At 58.9% G+C, this 15,475-nt stretch overlaps 1 protein-coding gene across 1 annotated transcript; it reads right to left on the reverse strand.

Moving 5' to 3' along the window:
* Window positions 1-9,120: 9,120 nt before the first annotated feature.
* On the reverse strand, window positions 9,121-11,685 carry KLHDC7A (kelch domain containing 7A; the record flags this gene model as incomplete). Its single annotated transcript, XM_081305455.1, has 1 exon — window positions 9,121-11,685. One exon carries the CDS (start codon window positions 11,683-11,685, stop codon window positions 9,370-9,372), a length of 2,316 nt encoding a protein of 771 aa, XP_081161581.1. The 3' UTR covers window positions 9,121-9,369.
* Window positions 11,686-15,475: the final 3,790 nt, after the last annotated feature.

The raw sequence follows: 15,475 nt of genomic DNA on the forward strand, positions 1-15,475 counted from the left end.
ATCTGTCATGATTTTATGTAGTTGTTCACCTGTTTATTCCTTGGAGCTCCTGGCTGCGTGTGCACAGTGGCTCACACCGTCACCTTAGCGCCTCGCAGAGAGCGCCCATTTAATAAGCACCCGAGGAAGGGAGGGGGGCTGTGTCTGTTGAGTCTGGCAGCCTCCTGGAAGGGACGTACCCCGGGGTCCGCCACGCTCTCCCACCCTGGTCCTGCTCATCCTCTGTAGCTGCAGCGCCACGCTCTATAAATACCATCCCTGTCCCCATGTCACACACCTTGGAAGAGACTATTATATGGAATTATAGCTACTCTGTTCCACGTCCCCGTGAATGCTTCTGAAGGCATAATTAGGACCCACGCCACAGCGTCACCATCAGCACACTGCTTACCTGCGCTGTTCCCAAACTATATTTTTGTCAAAGCAACAAAAATAATTAACTTAGCAGGAGGATGGAGGAAAGATGCGGAGAACATCGTCTTGCCCAGGGGCAACCAAGAGGAAATATTGGGGACTTTGAGGAAGAAGCTCATCATCAAATTTTCTTGCTCAAAGCACACCACTGAGCTGGGTGCTGTGTCGTTTGTGGAACCTTCCAGAATGAATGAAACCATCTGTCTTTGTGCTTACGGCACACTCCCAACTATCTGTGCTGGCAGAGCAGAGGGTGCCCACACCCGTGGGAAGGTGGTTCTCAAGACGACACGAGGGCTGGGCGGGTGGAGAGGGCAGGGATCCCGGGGGCAGTGGGTGCAGACCTCCCGATTGGGAAGGCAGAAAAGCTCGGGGGACAGACAGTGGGCTGGTGGCCCCAGGAAGTGCAGGTACTGGGCGCCACCCAACTGTAAGCCTGCAAATGGTTAAGACAGTGAATTTTATATTGTGCACATTTTACCACCGTAAAAAGAGACTCAGTGATATGTCTTTTTTTTTTTTTTAACTTACCACACAAAAGTAGTCACAATATTCCGATGGGGGAAAAGCATGTGGAGAGGAAGAACACAACTTTTTTTTTTTTTAATTTTAAAATTGTGGGTAATGAGAAGGTGGGAATGAAGAAGTCAAAACAGAACGGGGCACAGCTGGGCGGGAGTGGGCCCGCCGTCTCCTCGGGCTTCTCTGTGGGTTTCCAATTGCATCGTCTCCGGTGGGTGCTCGTGGGTCTTTGTAATCAGATAAAACAGAAGTAGATGTGCGTTGCCCACGCATTTAGTGCCCCGATTGTACATTTTGTGACAGTGGCCAATTTTGGGTTGTGTGTATTTCACAACAATTTCTCTTCCCCTGGCAGCGAGCTCTGAGACATGGCCTGGGTTTCCTTGAGCTGGCGAGACCCGGCTCTGCCTTCCCACTGCCTCCACCCGCTGTGACTCAGGAAGTGTCACAGTGTCCCACAGACACAGATGAAGCCTTAACTGCAGGCAGGTAAGGTCCCCTGAGTACTGGCTCCAGGGGGTGGTGGGTGCCTCATATTAGATTGTTTTGTTTTGTTTTTTAAAGAAATCACTCAACTGATTGTGATTCAAATTGAGGCCAGGATTATCTGTAAGACAGGGACAGTGGGATGCCACCAGGTAAAGTGACTGCAGGGGAAATGCTCCAGCGAGGCGGAGCTGACCTCTGTGTGTGCTTGTGTGTGTGCATGTGTGTGCATATGTGTTCATGTGTGTGCGTGTGTGTGCATGTGTGTGCTTGTGTGTGTGCATGTGTGTGCGTGCCTGTGTGTGTGCACGTGCGTGTGGTGTTTTCCTTCTATCGTGTGTTTGGTGCTTGTGGTGTTTGCTTATTGTCCTATCCGACCAGTGACATCAAAGCAACCTTGTAAAAGGGGTGTGTCATCCCTAAAGCAAAGGGGGCAGTAGGACACCGTGTCCCTGAGTGTCCCCTCTTGTCCCCCAAATCCTAAATGAGTGAAGGTACCCTTGAGAGCAGCCCAGGCCAGGATGACCAGCTGCGCACTATCGCAGGGACACTGGCTTTCTCTCCGGGGAATGAGGGTCAGCCCGTGTGACCTGCAGCAAGTGGCTGTCTGCACATGAGCCTGGCACTGCCCCTTGGGGTGCTGTTCCTGCAAACCAAGCCAGCTAATGCCGATGGTGCCACTGCTTCGGAGCCTGGCATATTAAGCCCTCTCTGGATGGCAAGACGTGCAGGACTGAGGGCACGGTGGAAAGGATCTGTGTCACTCACCAGACGCCACCACTGGCCCAAATACCAGGAGAAAGAAGTGCTGTGGTTGGGGGAGCAGGGGGGGCACCAGGGAGCTTCCAGCCTGGGGCCACTGGACCGTCCCCATAAGGGTTTCTCAAATCAGCCAAATGACCTCTACGCTGTCTCTGGGCATTTGGTCTCTGGGCAACCTTGCCCACCGCCCTGGCACAACTGGACAGTGGAGCAGACAGATGGACGGCAAGGGGACCTTCCAGATGCTGCTTGGAACCATTCAGGAGTTAGGGGACAGGGCTGGTGCCAGAGCAGGGCTGTCACTGTGGTGGTGAAGAAGGCAAGAGGGAATTGGTTGGGGAAAGAGAGTGTACCCATCTGTGGTCTTGTGCAGGGACAAGAAGCAGGTGGGCATTGACAGGGATATCTGTTGTGACGTTATCAAAGGTATTTTTGGGGGGGTCCTGGGGATTGAATTCAGGAGCACTAAAGCACTAAACCACTGAGCCGCATCCCTAAACATTTTTATATTTTTTTAAAAGAGAGAGAGAGAATTTTTTTTTAATATTTATTTTTTAGTTTTCGGTGGGCACCACATCTTTGTATGTAGTGCTGAGGACCGAACCCGGGCCGCACGCGTGCCAGGCGAGCGCGCTACCGCTTGAGCCACATCTCCAGCCCCACATTTTTACATTTTATTTTGAGACAGGGGTTTCCTAAATTGCTTAGGACCTCACTAAGTTGCTGAGGCTGGCTTTGAACTTGCAAACCTCCTGCCTCAGCCTCCCAAGCCGCTGTGATTTCAGGTGTGCGCCACTGTGCCCAGCTTATCAAAGGGATTTTATCACACTGGTTGAGCCAAGGACTCCTGGGGCTCTGTCCTACTGGGAAGCCTGGGAACTGGTGCACAGCCAGAGCCTCAGGACCCTCTTACCCATGGCTGGAAGGTGCTGGGAATTTGGACACCAGTCCCCTCCAGACCTCAGCTGAGCATCCTCCAGGGGGCGCCAAATCCCCGAGCCATGTGGCTTTCCCACGCATGGGCAGAGCGGCTTTCAGCAGCTGGGAGGCTCCTGGGCCCGGTGCAGGTGCCCGTGGTTGGCGCAGGGCAGGTGTGCTCAGCACCAGGCGGCTGCTCCGGAAGCTGCCACCCTGACATTGTGCACCACCATTGTGTGCTGGTGGCAGGCGGAGCTTGAGGACAGGAGGGGGGGTGAGCTGTCTCTGCTGCAGACGGGAAAGCAGCCTGGCTGGCCAGGGTGACAGGGCCGGCGCCCAGCACCCGCCCGTCACCATATGCAAACAGGACGCAGCTCTGCTGTGGCTTCCTCTGCGCCACACAGCTCCGGGCACTGAAGACAGAGGTGCGCAAGACCATCACTGCCCCTCCAGCTCGGGGGACAGCAGACCAGTGACAAAGACTGGGTGTCAGAAGTGAGGAGCCACATGGGCCACGTGAGGGGCACCCCAGGGAGGGGAGGGACCCTGAAGGGACCTTCGAGAGGCCAGCTTTCAAGGTGCCGAGGGACGGTACAGACAGCTGGGACAGCTCTCCGGGGCTCCCTCACTTCCTCTGTGAGATGGGACGATGGCAGATTCGGAATCTCTGTGTCAACTAAGTGTCATGTGCCACAATGACAAGGGCTGTGGCTTGTGGCGAATGACCTCAGGATTTGGGGTCTCGGCCCTCACCTCCCAGGTCCAAACCCATGCCCGGATACTCCAGGGCACCCCAAAACCACCAGCAGGGCTTTTGGCCCCTGAAGACCAGGAGGGGCCTGGGCAGCCTGGAAGCCAGGCGGTCTCCTGGGTGACACTTGTCACCTTTATACTGTCTTTCAATAAACTGTCACAGAGCTCCTGCCCTGGGTCAGAGCCTCTACCTAACACCAAGAGGAACTAGACCCAGCGGGCAGCAGAGCTCAGGCCTTCTTATGTGGGGCCACGTGGAGCCTGCATGGCCAGCACCTCAGACATTCCAGGGCTGGGGGAGAGGAAGCAGACCCCGCCCCCGTCCTGGTCCTGGGCTGGTCCTTGGAGCTGCTGCATCTCCCCTGACACTGTGGCGCCTCCCCGGAGCCCGGCGGCTGCATCGCTCATCCACTGTGCAACCTCCGGCAGGTTACTTCAATTCTCTGTGCCCGAGTTTTCCTCGTCTGTGAAACAGTCAAGTCTACGTGGGCTTGTTTTAAGAATTAAGTGAACTTGTACACGTAGAGTCTGTGACAGCGCCTGGCAGTCGGTAGACACCAGAGGCTATTTTTTAAGGAATTGATCTGTTGATCTTTCTAAGATCCTCTGAGCTGGCTCAGGGCTGTCCCCTGTGCATGATGGCTCCTGTGTCCTGGGGAAGTGCCAGAACAGAGCAGGCTGTAGGGCTGACCGAGGAACCCGGGAGTCGGTTGGCCTTGTAACCCTGGGAAAACCACTCCCCCTTCTTGAACTCCAGTGTCTTCCAGCTACAAAACGGTGGCACTCTGCTACCTCACAGGACTGTGGTGCCACGTACCCGTAGCTGGGCTGGGAGTCAGCCCCAGGTTTCGTGGTCTAAAGCCACAGCCCTCTGTTCCTGTCACGCACCTGTGCGCTGGCCCTTGGGTTGGGCTCGGACAGGGGGTTTTCCTAATGATCATGGTCCTGTCGGAGCCAGCAGAGCCACGCCTCTGAGTCTTCCCACAACGCCAGCATTTATTGAATAACCACAGATGCACACGAACATCCATTTTATTGGCTCTAATTCACCAAGGACCCGTGGTTTGCTTGGTAGCCGTGAGCGGAGCCGTCTAAGGGCTTGTATTCTAATCTCGTGTCAATCACTGACCCAGCATTCGAGTCACGCCTCACCATGACACGTAGGCTGTGGAGTAGCTGATAAAGGGTGACCACAGCCCACAGGGTTAGAGGCAGAACTGAAAGCAAAGGCCAAGGGCTGACGCAGGTGAAAGAGGGCCCCTGCGGGCGGTCAGAGTGGGCCTCTGTTCACCAGGTGGTCCGACAAGATGTGGGTCGGCGTGTGCCGCTGTACCACGGTGGTAGGTGTCCTCTCGGGGGCCTCCGGTGAGGAAGCGACATGGCTCAGCGTCTGGTGTGTCTGATAAACCCTAGGGCCTGTTTTTCCCTGATACGTTCATTCATCTGTGTGCCTCTGATTTAATTCAATAAATTCACAGGTGGCCATTTTATTAGCATGATTTATTTATCAGTCTGTGCTGTGATCGTGCCGTGCACCCGGGGGTGATTCTTTTCCATGAGTCCCGGGCACCCGACATCTGGTGGCTGTCTACTTGCCCGGACAAGTCACCACTGGTCCTGCCTGAGCCCTTGGGCTCAAGATGGAGAAGCTGAGGACCCAGGGCTGCCTGATCACACGGACACGTGGAGTAACTCAGAGCAGGGCCCAGCCTGCTGTCCACAGCCGGTTCCTGGGGCAGCTGTGATCAGCAGGAGCTGGGTGCCTGCTCGATGGTCAGGAGTTTGGCTGGCTGTTGACTGGGTTAACTGGGCCACGTGTCTGTCATGGTCCAGAGACTCGTCTGGGCTTGTTCCCAGGGGACAGTGTCTAGGAGTCACAGGAGAGCAAACTTTGTGCTCCAGAGATTGCCAAGCCTCTGGGAAATCACGTGTGTTACTCGATGGCCAAAGCAAGTCCCGTGAACAGATTTCAGGAGTGGACACATGGATGCGAAGGGGAGACTTTGACCTGCTCTGCAATCAACCGTTGTGTTTTGAGGAGAAAAGAAAACAACAGAATCCAGGTGTGGTGGCACCTGCCTCTAGGCCCAGCTACTCAGGAGGCTGAGGCAGGAGGATCTCCTGAGCCCAGGAGTCTGGGGCCAAGCTGCACAACATAGCCAGACCCCATCTCTTAATGAATAATAAAATAAAATCAGTTTGAAAAAATGGGACGATAGAAAAGCCTATTAGCTTTGAATGTTCGATAAATGTATTGATGGTGATTATATTTCTCCCAGCTTTTTAGTAATAAAAAGGCAAGTGTCATGTTACTAATAATCATTTAAATAAACACAGTCCCTTTGAACTTTGTGGGGTCCTGTGTCTGTCTCTCTCCTCCATGCCGTGAGCGGAGCCCCTCACCAGCCAGGGCCGGGGTGACCCAGCAGGTCTCTGAGCCGGATGCTGGGGACACTGTCGTTATTCTGGGTGTGAAATCCATGTCTCCGCCTCCTCCTCGTACACAAAGGGCCACTGAGACCGATCACAGCGCTGGGTCCCGCCTGGGAAACGTTCCGCGCTTTAAGCTGGGAGAGGCCCAGCCTAGCTGGTCGGGCCACGGGAACTACCCACCTGGGAGAGGGTGCAGGCCTAGAGGCTTTGAACCCGGATGGTCGGAAATATGAGCAGCTTCCATCGTGAGCAACCCCCGACCTCCTCAGACAAAAGGGGCTTAATTCTCAGCCTCCTGTGAGGCCAGGGTCTCAAGAGAAAGGCAAGAAGACCCTCTCCCCTAGCCGGCGCGGGGCAGCCACCCGTTGTGGTGGGGAGACTGACCCTGAGCTGACTGTTCCTGTACCTGGTAGTTCTGGAAGCATCTCTTTGAGGGACAGATCCGTGTGACAGATGTAAGTGTGGAGGACCAGGGAAATTAAGAACGTTTCCTTAGAGTTCAGAGTTCAGAAATGGAAGGTGATCCATCGGTGTCGGTGGAGAGTGGGTTGGGGACAGTCCAGGAGGTGGGCTAACGCTAAGTCCTTGGATACAAAGCCCCAGGAGAGGGCCGTGGAGAAGGGGGACCCTGCACAGTGGGAGAGACATTCAAGGAAGCAGAAGGTTTGGGATTTCGCCACGGAGGGAACCTCCCTTCAGGTCCTTGAGCCTCGGGTCCCACCTGTGAAGGGCTTCCTGTGGGCCTTAGTGAAGTGACCACAGCGGCTGGCCAGCCCCAGGCCCAGGAGGGTGGCTCCATCAGGGGTGGCGCCCGGTCCCACTGGGCCAGGAATCCGCCAGGGAAGGAAATTGGCCTGGCTGCTGCGGCCAGCCGTGGCCTTCCACCACCTGGCCACTTCCAGGGGCAGCTCTGTCCTACAGCCAGAGAGGGGTCCGGCCCCGGCCACAGGCCAATGCTACGGTTTCTAGGTGCTTCCATCGCTCGGCTGTTCCAGGCAGGACCTGGACTGGGCTTTCTTGTACATATTGATGGAGGCCCCAGAGGGAAGGAGAAAACAAAGGACATTTTATTTATGATGGAAAAAAAAAATCAACAGGAGAAAAATAATCCACAGGCCCAACAGGAGGGGGGCGTTTAAATAAACCGCGACGCATTCACTCCACGGAATAGCGGGCAACCAGTGAAAGGGTGTTTACTGAGGTTTGTAATAACACGGGGAAACGCTTCTTGTGAAACGCTCCGTGAGAAAGGAAGCCCCCGATTGTACACTCAGCATAATCGCTCCGAGGCAAAGCCCAAGCCAAACAAAACCCTCTTGGAAGAAAAGGGCCTGAGGGACGCACCACAGTAGGGGACGCTTTGGTTGGCAAAATCGGGGAGGTTTTTTATATATGTATACTTTTCTCTATTTTCCACTTTTTTTTTTTTCTGTATTGGGTATGGCTGGCTTAAAGTGGAAGGCACCCCCCAAATCTAATTATTTTCTTTTCCTAAAAAAGAAAGAAAGCTCCTACTGGAAAAGCAAGACAGATGGCCCGTGGAGAGCCAGGTGACACAGAGGCCACCCGAGGCTATGGGCACCAGGTCAACAGGCCCCGGATATTAAGCAAGTTCAGGTACAAATCCTGGAGTCTGAGCCAGGAGGAGGCCTCAGCAGGCTGACAGCTGACACCTGGGTGTGGCATCTGTGACAAACCGGCAGTCCTGCTGCTGGCTCCCCGGATGTGGGGACTCTGCTTCTCTCCTGGTGTCCTGAATTCTTTCCTTTGACCCAACAGCTACCCACAATGGCTGGGCACCTCTTCTCCTCTGCACTAAGGGGACACTCGTGCGGAAGTGGCCCTGTCCTCCCCAGCTGGTGTGGCAGAGCCCTGCTAGTGGCCCAGCTGGCCTTCCCATCCCGGGTCCCAGTGTCTCCCGGATTTCCATTCAGAACCCTGCCCAGATGCCACCTCAGAAGGAGCCGGATCACCCCGTTTAAAAGAGCGACCCCGTCCCCAGACACTGGCCCCTGGCCCTGCCCTACCTTCCCCTGACACCTGCGCGGCTCGGCTGCTCTCTGCTGGTTTCTGCGATTTCTTTGTCCGATCACCTATTTTCTCCACTAGCAGGTGAGCCCCCAGGGGCGGGAACTGGTCCTAGAACAGCGCCTGGCCCGTGGTCAGTGTTCATTCCCCAGTGAACAGACGAGTCCCGAGGGTCACGGCTCCCTGGTCTTCCTTGCTCTGCCGCCATCCCCTGACCACTTCTGTCCCTGAACCCAACTCCAGACCAGCCCGCCAGCTGGGACACGACACGGAGGCAGCTCTGAGACCATCGTAAGGGCTCTTTGGGAAACGATGAGGTGGCTGATCAGCGAGGTCTGCTGGGGACCACGTCCTGCCTGGGAGGGACTTGGAGACCTGGGCAATGAGCTCTGTGGTCAGGCGGCCGTGGGCCTGAGCAGGGGCCCGGGAGGAAGGCGGCTCCCATCCAGTCACCTCTGTTCCGCCCTCTCAGGACCCCGCCCCGCTCCTGGCAGACCCTGCAAGACGGTGGCTCTTCAAAATGGACGCTTCTCTTCCTCCCGATCCACAGAATTCCGGGGAACAAGGAGTCAAGTGGACTTTGGGAAATTCACTGTCTGAACCCCGGGGCCCGGCTTCCTCCCTGGTCCTGTCCCAACCTGTTCCCTCCATCTTTCCCACCCCCGGCCTGGGCGCTCCTGGGAACCAAAGGTGGGACCCAGGGACCAACACTTAGGGAGGGGAACTTCCCCAATGCCAGCCGTCCCCAGAGGGACCAGCTCGAGAGGCTCTGGGGTCACAGGCTCCCGGAACTGTGGCTGTGATAAGGTTGGGCCCCGGAGCTGTGGTGGGGGCCCCCCGAGGATTCAGATTTGAAGCAGAGTGCTGGTCATCCAGACAGACATGGCTGCCTCTGGCCTCAGAACCGGCTTTCGTTTGTCCGCAGCCAGGGGAGGAGACGGGGCTGAATTTCCCCTCCGTGGTCAAATCCCTGGGTCCCCCAGACATGGCCCCAGAGGATGGGTGGGCTGGGCTCCGCTCCCCGTTTTGCAGGAAGAGCCCCGTCCAGGGCTGCTAGACCCTGGTCTGAGGCATACCAGGGACAGGCAGGGCCAGGACGGTGGGCAGGAGGGTGCCCCGTGGGGACGGGAAGCCCTGCAGTTCCTGGGACACAAACCTGGGTGAGATATGGTCGGCCAGGAAGCAGAGCATGCGCTGGCGCCCCACGCAGTAGATGCGGCCGTCCACCGCGGCGCACTGGAAGGTGTCCGGGTAGGGCGTCCGGTAGGAGGCACACTCGTACCAGAGCCGGGTGCTGGCGCTGCAGCGGTACACGCCGATGCCCAGGCTGCGGTTGAGGTCGAAGCGATACAGGAAGCCACCGACCGCCACCATCTCGGCCGTGCGGTCCTTGCTGCCCCCCGTGGGGCCGGACCACCAGCGCTGCTCCCGGGCCGAGAAGCGGAGCAGCAGGTAGCGCAGGGTGCCACCCGTGACAAAGATCTCATCGCCACACACGGTGGCCGTGTGCGCCAGGGCGAACGTGTCATTGGGGAGCGGAGGGGCGAAGGCCCAGCGGTCCAGGCGGGGGTCATAACACTCCACGGTGTTCAGACACTCGCCCCCGATGGCGTACAAGTGCCCGTCCAGGGCCACCAGCTGGCAGTGCGGCCGGGCCTGGCTCAGGGGACACACCTCACTCCAGATCCCCGTCAGTGGGTTGTAGCAGAAGACGCGATTGGAGGGCTGGCGCCCAGATCCCTGGCAGCCGGACACCACAAAGAGGTAATTGAAGAGAGTGCAGGTGGCGCATCCCCAGGACACAGCCTCGGGGGGCAGCTGAGCCAGGGGGTGCCAGGTGTCTCGGGCATCGTCATAGCAACAGAGGCGGCCACAGCCTTCCTGTGGGCACATGTCGGCCACCACCAGACACTTGTGGCCCTGGAGCCGCTGCTGGAGGATCAGCTCCCGCTCGGCCCCACTCAGGCGCCCGTAGATGTCGGGGCTGCGGAGCACCTGGAGGTAGTTGTCACTCATCACCCTGTAGGCTGCCTCCTTCAGGGCCTCCAGCTGCTGCCTCTTGGCCCAGGCCAGCACCTCGTAGCAGTTGCCCAGATCCAGGCAGATGTCCGGGGCCGTGGCGGGGCCCAGCGGCACCTGGAAGAAGTTGGTCCCGGCCACAAGCTGCACGCGGGACTCCGCGCTGCTCCCAGGAGGCCTGGGCAGGGGGCCCTGGTGCGGGTGGAAGGGAGTGGGGGTCCCAAAGTCATCCAGCTGGAGCTGGAGCTCTGGGTGGTCGGCGATGTGCAGCAGGCTCTCCTTCCTGCAGAAGCCCTGTGCAGAGGGGGACGGCACAGGCTGGGGAGAGGCCGCCATCTCAGCGCCTTCCTCTGTGTCTCCAGTCTCGCCTCTGGACACGGTTCTTGTTCCCAGGGGCCCTGGCACCGGCTCAGGGGACAGAGCCTGAGGCAGACCTGGCGTCCCGGGGGCCAGCCTGGAGACGGCCTGGGAGGTGGCCTCAACGTAGTAGTCGTACACCTTGCCCCTCAGCCGGGGGCCCGCCCCCTCCGCCTTCCCGATGAGGTTCTCCTCCACTCGCACCCGGGCGCTGGACGAGAACGTGTAGGCCGCGTGGCCGGCGCCCTCCGGCTGCTGCAAGGCCAGGCCCAGGTCTGAGGTGGCCTGGAGAGCCCCAGTCTCTTCCCTGCTGGCCCCTGTGCTGGGGGGCAAGGCCTGGCTCTGGCTCATGTCACCGCTGCCTTCTCTGGCAGATGTCCAGCAGGAAGGGGGATCCAGCTTCCCGGACCCGGGGTGCGCAGGGGTCGCACCGTCCGGCCATGGAGCTGGCTCACCGCCCACGCAGTCACCGTCCACTGCCACAGCAAGTCCAGTTACAGAGCTTTTGGGTTCACTGCCTACCCGGGGGTGGCGGGGAGGGCCAGGCTTACCGCCAGCAGCTGTTCCGGCTTCCTGGCCACAGCAGGGAGCGGGCACCAGCTCCAAGTCCGGGTGCTGCCCGCCCGGCTCCTCTCCAGAACCCTTCCCGGGGGCCTGGCTGTCTCTGGAAGTGGCTCCGGTGGCCAGGACACAGGGGCCTCCTGGATCCTCCCAGCTACAGCCCAGTGGCGTGCCAGCCTCCTTGCTGGCCCTCCGGCGCTTTCGCAGCGACCCTGGAGAAGCCCCCTGCGCGGCAGGCTGCCCCAAGCCCTCCGCTTCCTCCCGGGCCTTGGTCCTGGCCCCCGCACTCCCCTGGGGAGCCGGGGCTGGTCTCGACTTGTACAGCCTGTAGGCTGCGGTCACCAGGAGCAGCGCGGCCGCGGACAGCACCACCTTGCCGGCCAGCTGCATGTCCAAATGCCAGTCCTGGGCCTCGGCCCCTCTGGGGAGCATGCCTCTCAGGCTGACCTGGGGCAGAGGAATGTCAGGAATCCGATTAATGATTGCCCAATAGGGACGGTTCTGGGTCCCGCTGAGCCGAGTGGGAGGGAGCGCTGGGCTGGCTCGGGCTGGCCAGCTGAGAGTTGGAGCAAAGTTGACTTTGAGCTGGCAGAGTGGCCACCGGGGCCAGGGATGGCCGATCTCAGCGACTGGCCTCCTTAGATGCTTCCTGGGGGTGGTGTCGGGAGGGGTGGTCTGCCCAGGAGCTGAGTTGAGGTCAGCCACTTAAGGCGGCTCTGCGGCCAGCAGCTGGGGATGCCAGCAGTGCCCAGTGGGTACGTGAAGAGGGAGGACGCTCTGAACCAGTCACCCGATGCCAGGAAACGCACAGGGTTGGCTGGTGTGTGTGTGTGTGTGTGTGTGTTCTGTTTTCTCATTTGCAAATCCCAGGCGCAGGAAGGTCTGGGTGTGGTGAGTCTGGCAGGTGCAGCCACAGCAGGCCTGGCATTGGGTGGCTCCTGTCCTCATGGTGGGGTCAACATTCACCTGGTCAAGCGGGGGACACGGCAGGGGAGGCTGGAACCAGGGCCTGCGGCCAAGCCACCTGACCCAGCTCTTGACCACCTCTGCCCTCCTTCCCCGCCTGCCCAGTTTAAGAGAAACCAGCCTTGCCAAGAAGCAGACATCACACCAGTCCCCCGAGAGGAGAGTTAGAGTGGGGCCACCCTCTCCTCCAACTTCCATGGTGAGAGTCTGAGAAACACTGGCACACCCAACCCCTGCTCACCCTCCTATCACCAACACTGTGGACCCTGGATCCGAACTGCCTGCCTCTGCCACTTACCAGCTGTGTGACCACTGACAAGTGACTTTGCCTCTCTGTACCTCCATTTCCCTATCTAAAAAATGGCGGGGGTGGGAGGGTGAAAGTCATTGAAAGCCCAGTAAATATCATCCGTTCAGGTCTCCTTCCTCTTGCTCCTTATCCTGTGTCACCATTGCTAGTATAATGGCATCGGCTGCCACCCTCAAGCAGAACTCACTCTGCTCTTACTCTGAGCAAGGTCCTCGAAGGGTCTCCGAACACCAGTGCAGGGGTCCCCGGCTCACAGTCTACAGAACCTGGGCAGGTGGCATCAACAAGCTAGGACTCCCCCCGGCAGCCCAGGGTGCCAGGCCACCATGCCCCGCCCAGCCCGTCACCCCTGGTTTTGGAACAGCTGAGAGTTGAGGGGGTGACAGGTTCACTCTTTTTTGACTGTTATCATCTGATTGAAAAATGAAAATGGAAGCCTGGCTGTGGCCAGGGAGAGACCAGGAGGAATTTGGCTGAGGCTCTGGCCCTGAGGAAACTCTAATTCCTTGGTGGATGTTCACCGCCTTCTGCCAGGCCGCCAACCACCCCTGGGTTCACCTCCGGCGCGCAGCCAGCAGGCTGCCTTTGACCTCTGGGCTGGCGGACACCCTCCCGCTCCGGATCAGGCCAGGGTGGCCCAGGCGGCGTCTTCTGGGGCTTCCTCCCAAGTCAGTCTTCACCTCATGGAGTCTCCTGTTCCAGGCTCTGTTCAACTTTGACCCCTGCCATCGCCAAGTGCACTGGGGCACAGTGTCTGTCCTTGTGGATTCTGAGCCCCTCAAGGATGAGATGAGCCTGGCTCGGCTTTGAACCCCAACCCTCCACGGGCCCCGTAACTGGGACAGCGGCCAGCTCGGGCCGTGCCTTCCCGCTCGGTGGACACCCAGCAGGCATCTGGGCGAACCGCTTCTCCTGCTCGCGGCCCCTTTGGGGAGACACTGTGTCCTCGTTTCTGGGCAGAAGTGGATCTCTGTGTCACGTCAACTTGCTTGTGAGTGGGGACCTCAATCCCTGTGTGCAGACTCCACAGTTTTACAGACCTAAATTCACCGGTGCCACTTCTCCCAAAGCCCCTTGGTGACTGGAGACTCCCAGGATCCCTTTCTTTCCATCATGGGTGACAGAATTGTAATTGTCACTGGGATGGGCACAGGTATCCCCGAGGGAGCTACTTAGAAATGCAGATTTCCAAGCTTTGTCCACAGATGTTCGGGCTCAGCGGGTTTGGGGTGGTCCTGGGGAACCTCGATGTTAACAATGGCCTTAGTGGATCTCCATGGCCCACGAGGGAAACCAAGTCAGCCTTTCCGCAGTGCTGAGGGCCGAGCGGGGTATATCTCTGCGCCCCACACGGTCGAGGTGAGCAGCTGCACCCAGATCCGCATCCAGCATGGGAAGGAAGTCCTGGGGCCCTGCCCACCTTAGGCCACCTCCCCCACCAGGTAAGCCTTCATCTTCCAGGGGAGGTTCGGAGGCCCAGGGGGACTCGGCGTCTCTCTTGCCGGTGGAGAGCAGAGAGACTTGGTCTCTGACCCCCCAGCCGAACAGCCCGTCGCCGCCTCCTCAGGAAGAGAAGGAAGGGACCTGAGGGCCACGAACATGCCTGTCCAGGGCCAGGGGTAGCTCAGCGGTGGAGCTCGTGCCACCGAGCCCCCAGCCCTGGGCTCAACCCCTGGCACCAACAAAAAGAAACATGAATTTTGTCCAGTGACGAGAAACGATTCCTCGGGGTTGCTGAGGGACCCCAGTGGCAGGGGACCGTCCCAGTATAGGGACAGCTTTGGGGCTCTCGTACCCTTGGAGGGGGCAAATGTGCAGGCGTGGACGCCTGGCCACTCATTGTCCTCTAAGATGCCACCGTGAGGGCTCCGTCTCGGCCTCTGTGAAAGCTACTTCTCATCTCAGACTCCACGGCCCGGAGCTCTGTCCCTGGGCCACCAGCCACCAGCACCCACCCTCCAGGGTTCCACTGGAGCCATGTCCCTGGGTACTGGGTGTCCTAGACCTGCCCCAGGGCGAAGGAGGGAAAGTGGGGGGACTTCTGGAGTCAGAAGACCCAGCCCAGCCCCAGGGGACTCCCTGCCCAAGTCCAGAAGACGGTGTCCCCATGAGATATGATCAAGCCACCGGCTCCCCGAGGAGAAGCTAATGAGGCGACCTATCAGAATAGAAGTGGGGAGAGTTCTAGAAAGAAGTGCTGCACATTGGTGTTGAGGAGGGGAGGAGGGGAGGCCAGGTGGACAGGTCTCCAATTGGTCACCAGGTGCTTCCCTGGCATCAGGCCACCTGCTGCAGTGTGACCCGGAGGGTTGAAGAGACAGTCACAGCCCTGGACCCGTGGGGACTGAGGCCTAGCAGGACAGAAACATGCTAGACAAGGTGACCTGCTGAGGGGGCTGGCTCCAGGGAGCATGCAGGAGCTGTTGTACCTGCCTGGGACCCGAGAGGGGACGGGGGAGGACCTCCGTGACAGAGCACAGCGACTTGGGGCTGGGAGCAGGCTGAGTGCAGGAGGCAGGTGGCCTGATTTGAATCCTGGCGTGGCACTTCCCGTGACCATCCCCTGTTTAGAGACAGAAGTGACATTTGCAAAACAGCTGTCCTCATTCATGGACCCCGTGGTCTGCCTTCCGGTCCAGTCCTCAGGGGGCACAGCCCTGGAGACCGTGTAGGAGGTTTCTTATGAGTCAGGCGGGACTAGACCACAGATGAGAAGGAGTTTGTCACTCAGAGCTCCCAGAGGAGGGGGTACACCGTGTCTCCCCGGGAAACTCTAAGGCAGAGAGGGAGGGGACCCGCCGCCATCGGTGGCAGGGTTTGGGGGAGGCGGCCGGCAGGCTGGGCGGGTGGATGATTTCAGAGGGCCTGGGCCGGTCTGGGTCGTGAGCCCAGGGCGGGGATACAGGCCAGAGTGACAGGGCCCCGAGGGTGACGAAGGAGGTGTTG

This window comes from Spermophilus citellus, assembly GCF_964194105.1.
Source record: "Spermophilus citellus genome assembly, chromosome: 9".
Lineage (NCBI taxonomy): Eukaryota > Metazoa > Chordata > Mammalia > Rodentia > Sciuridae > Spermophilus > Spermophilus citellus.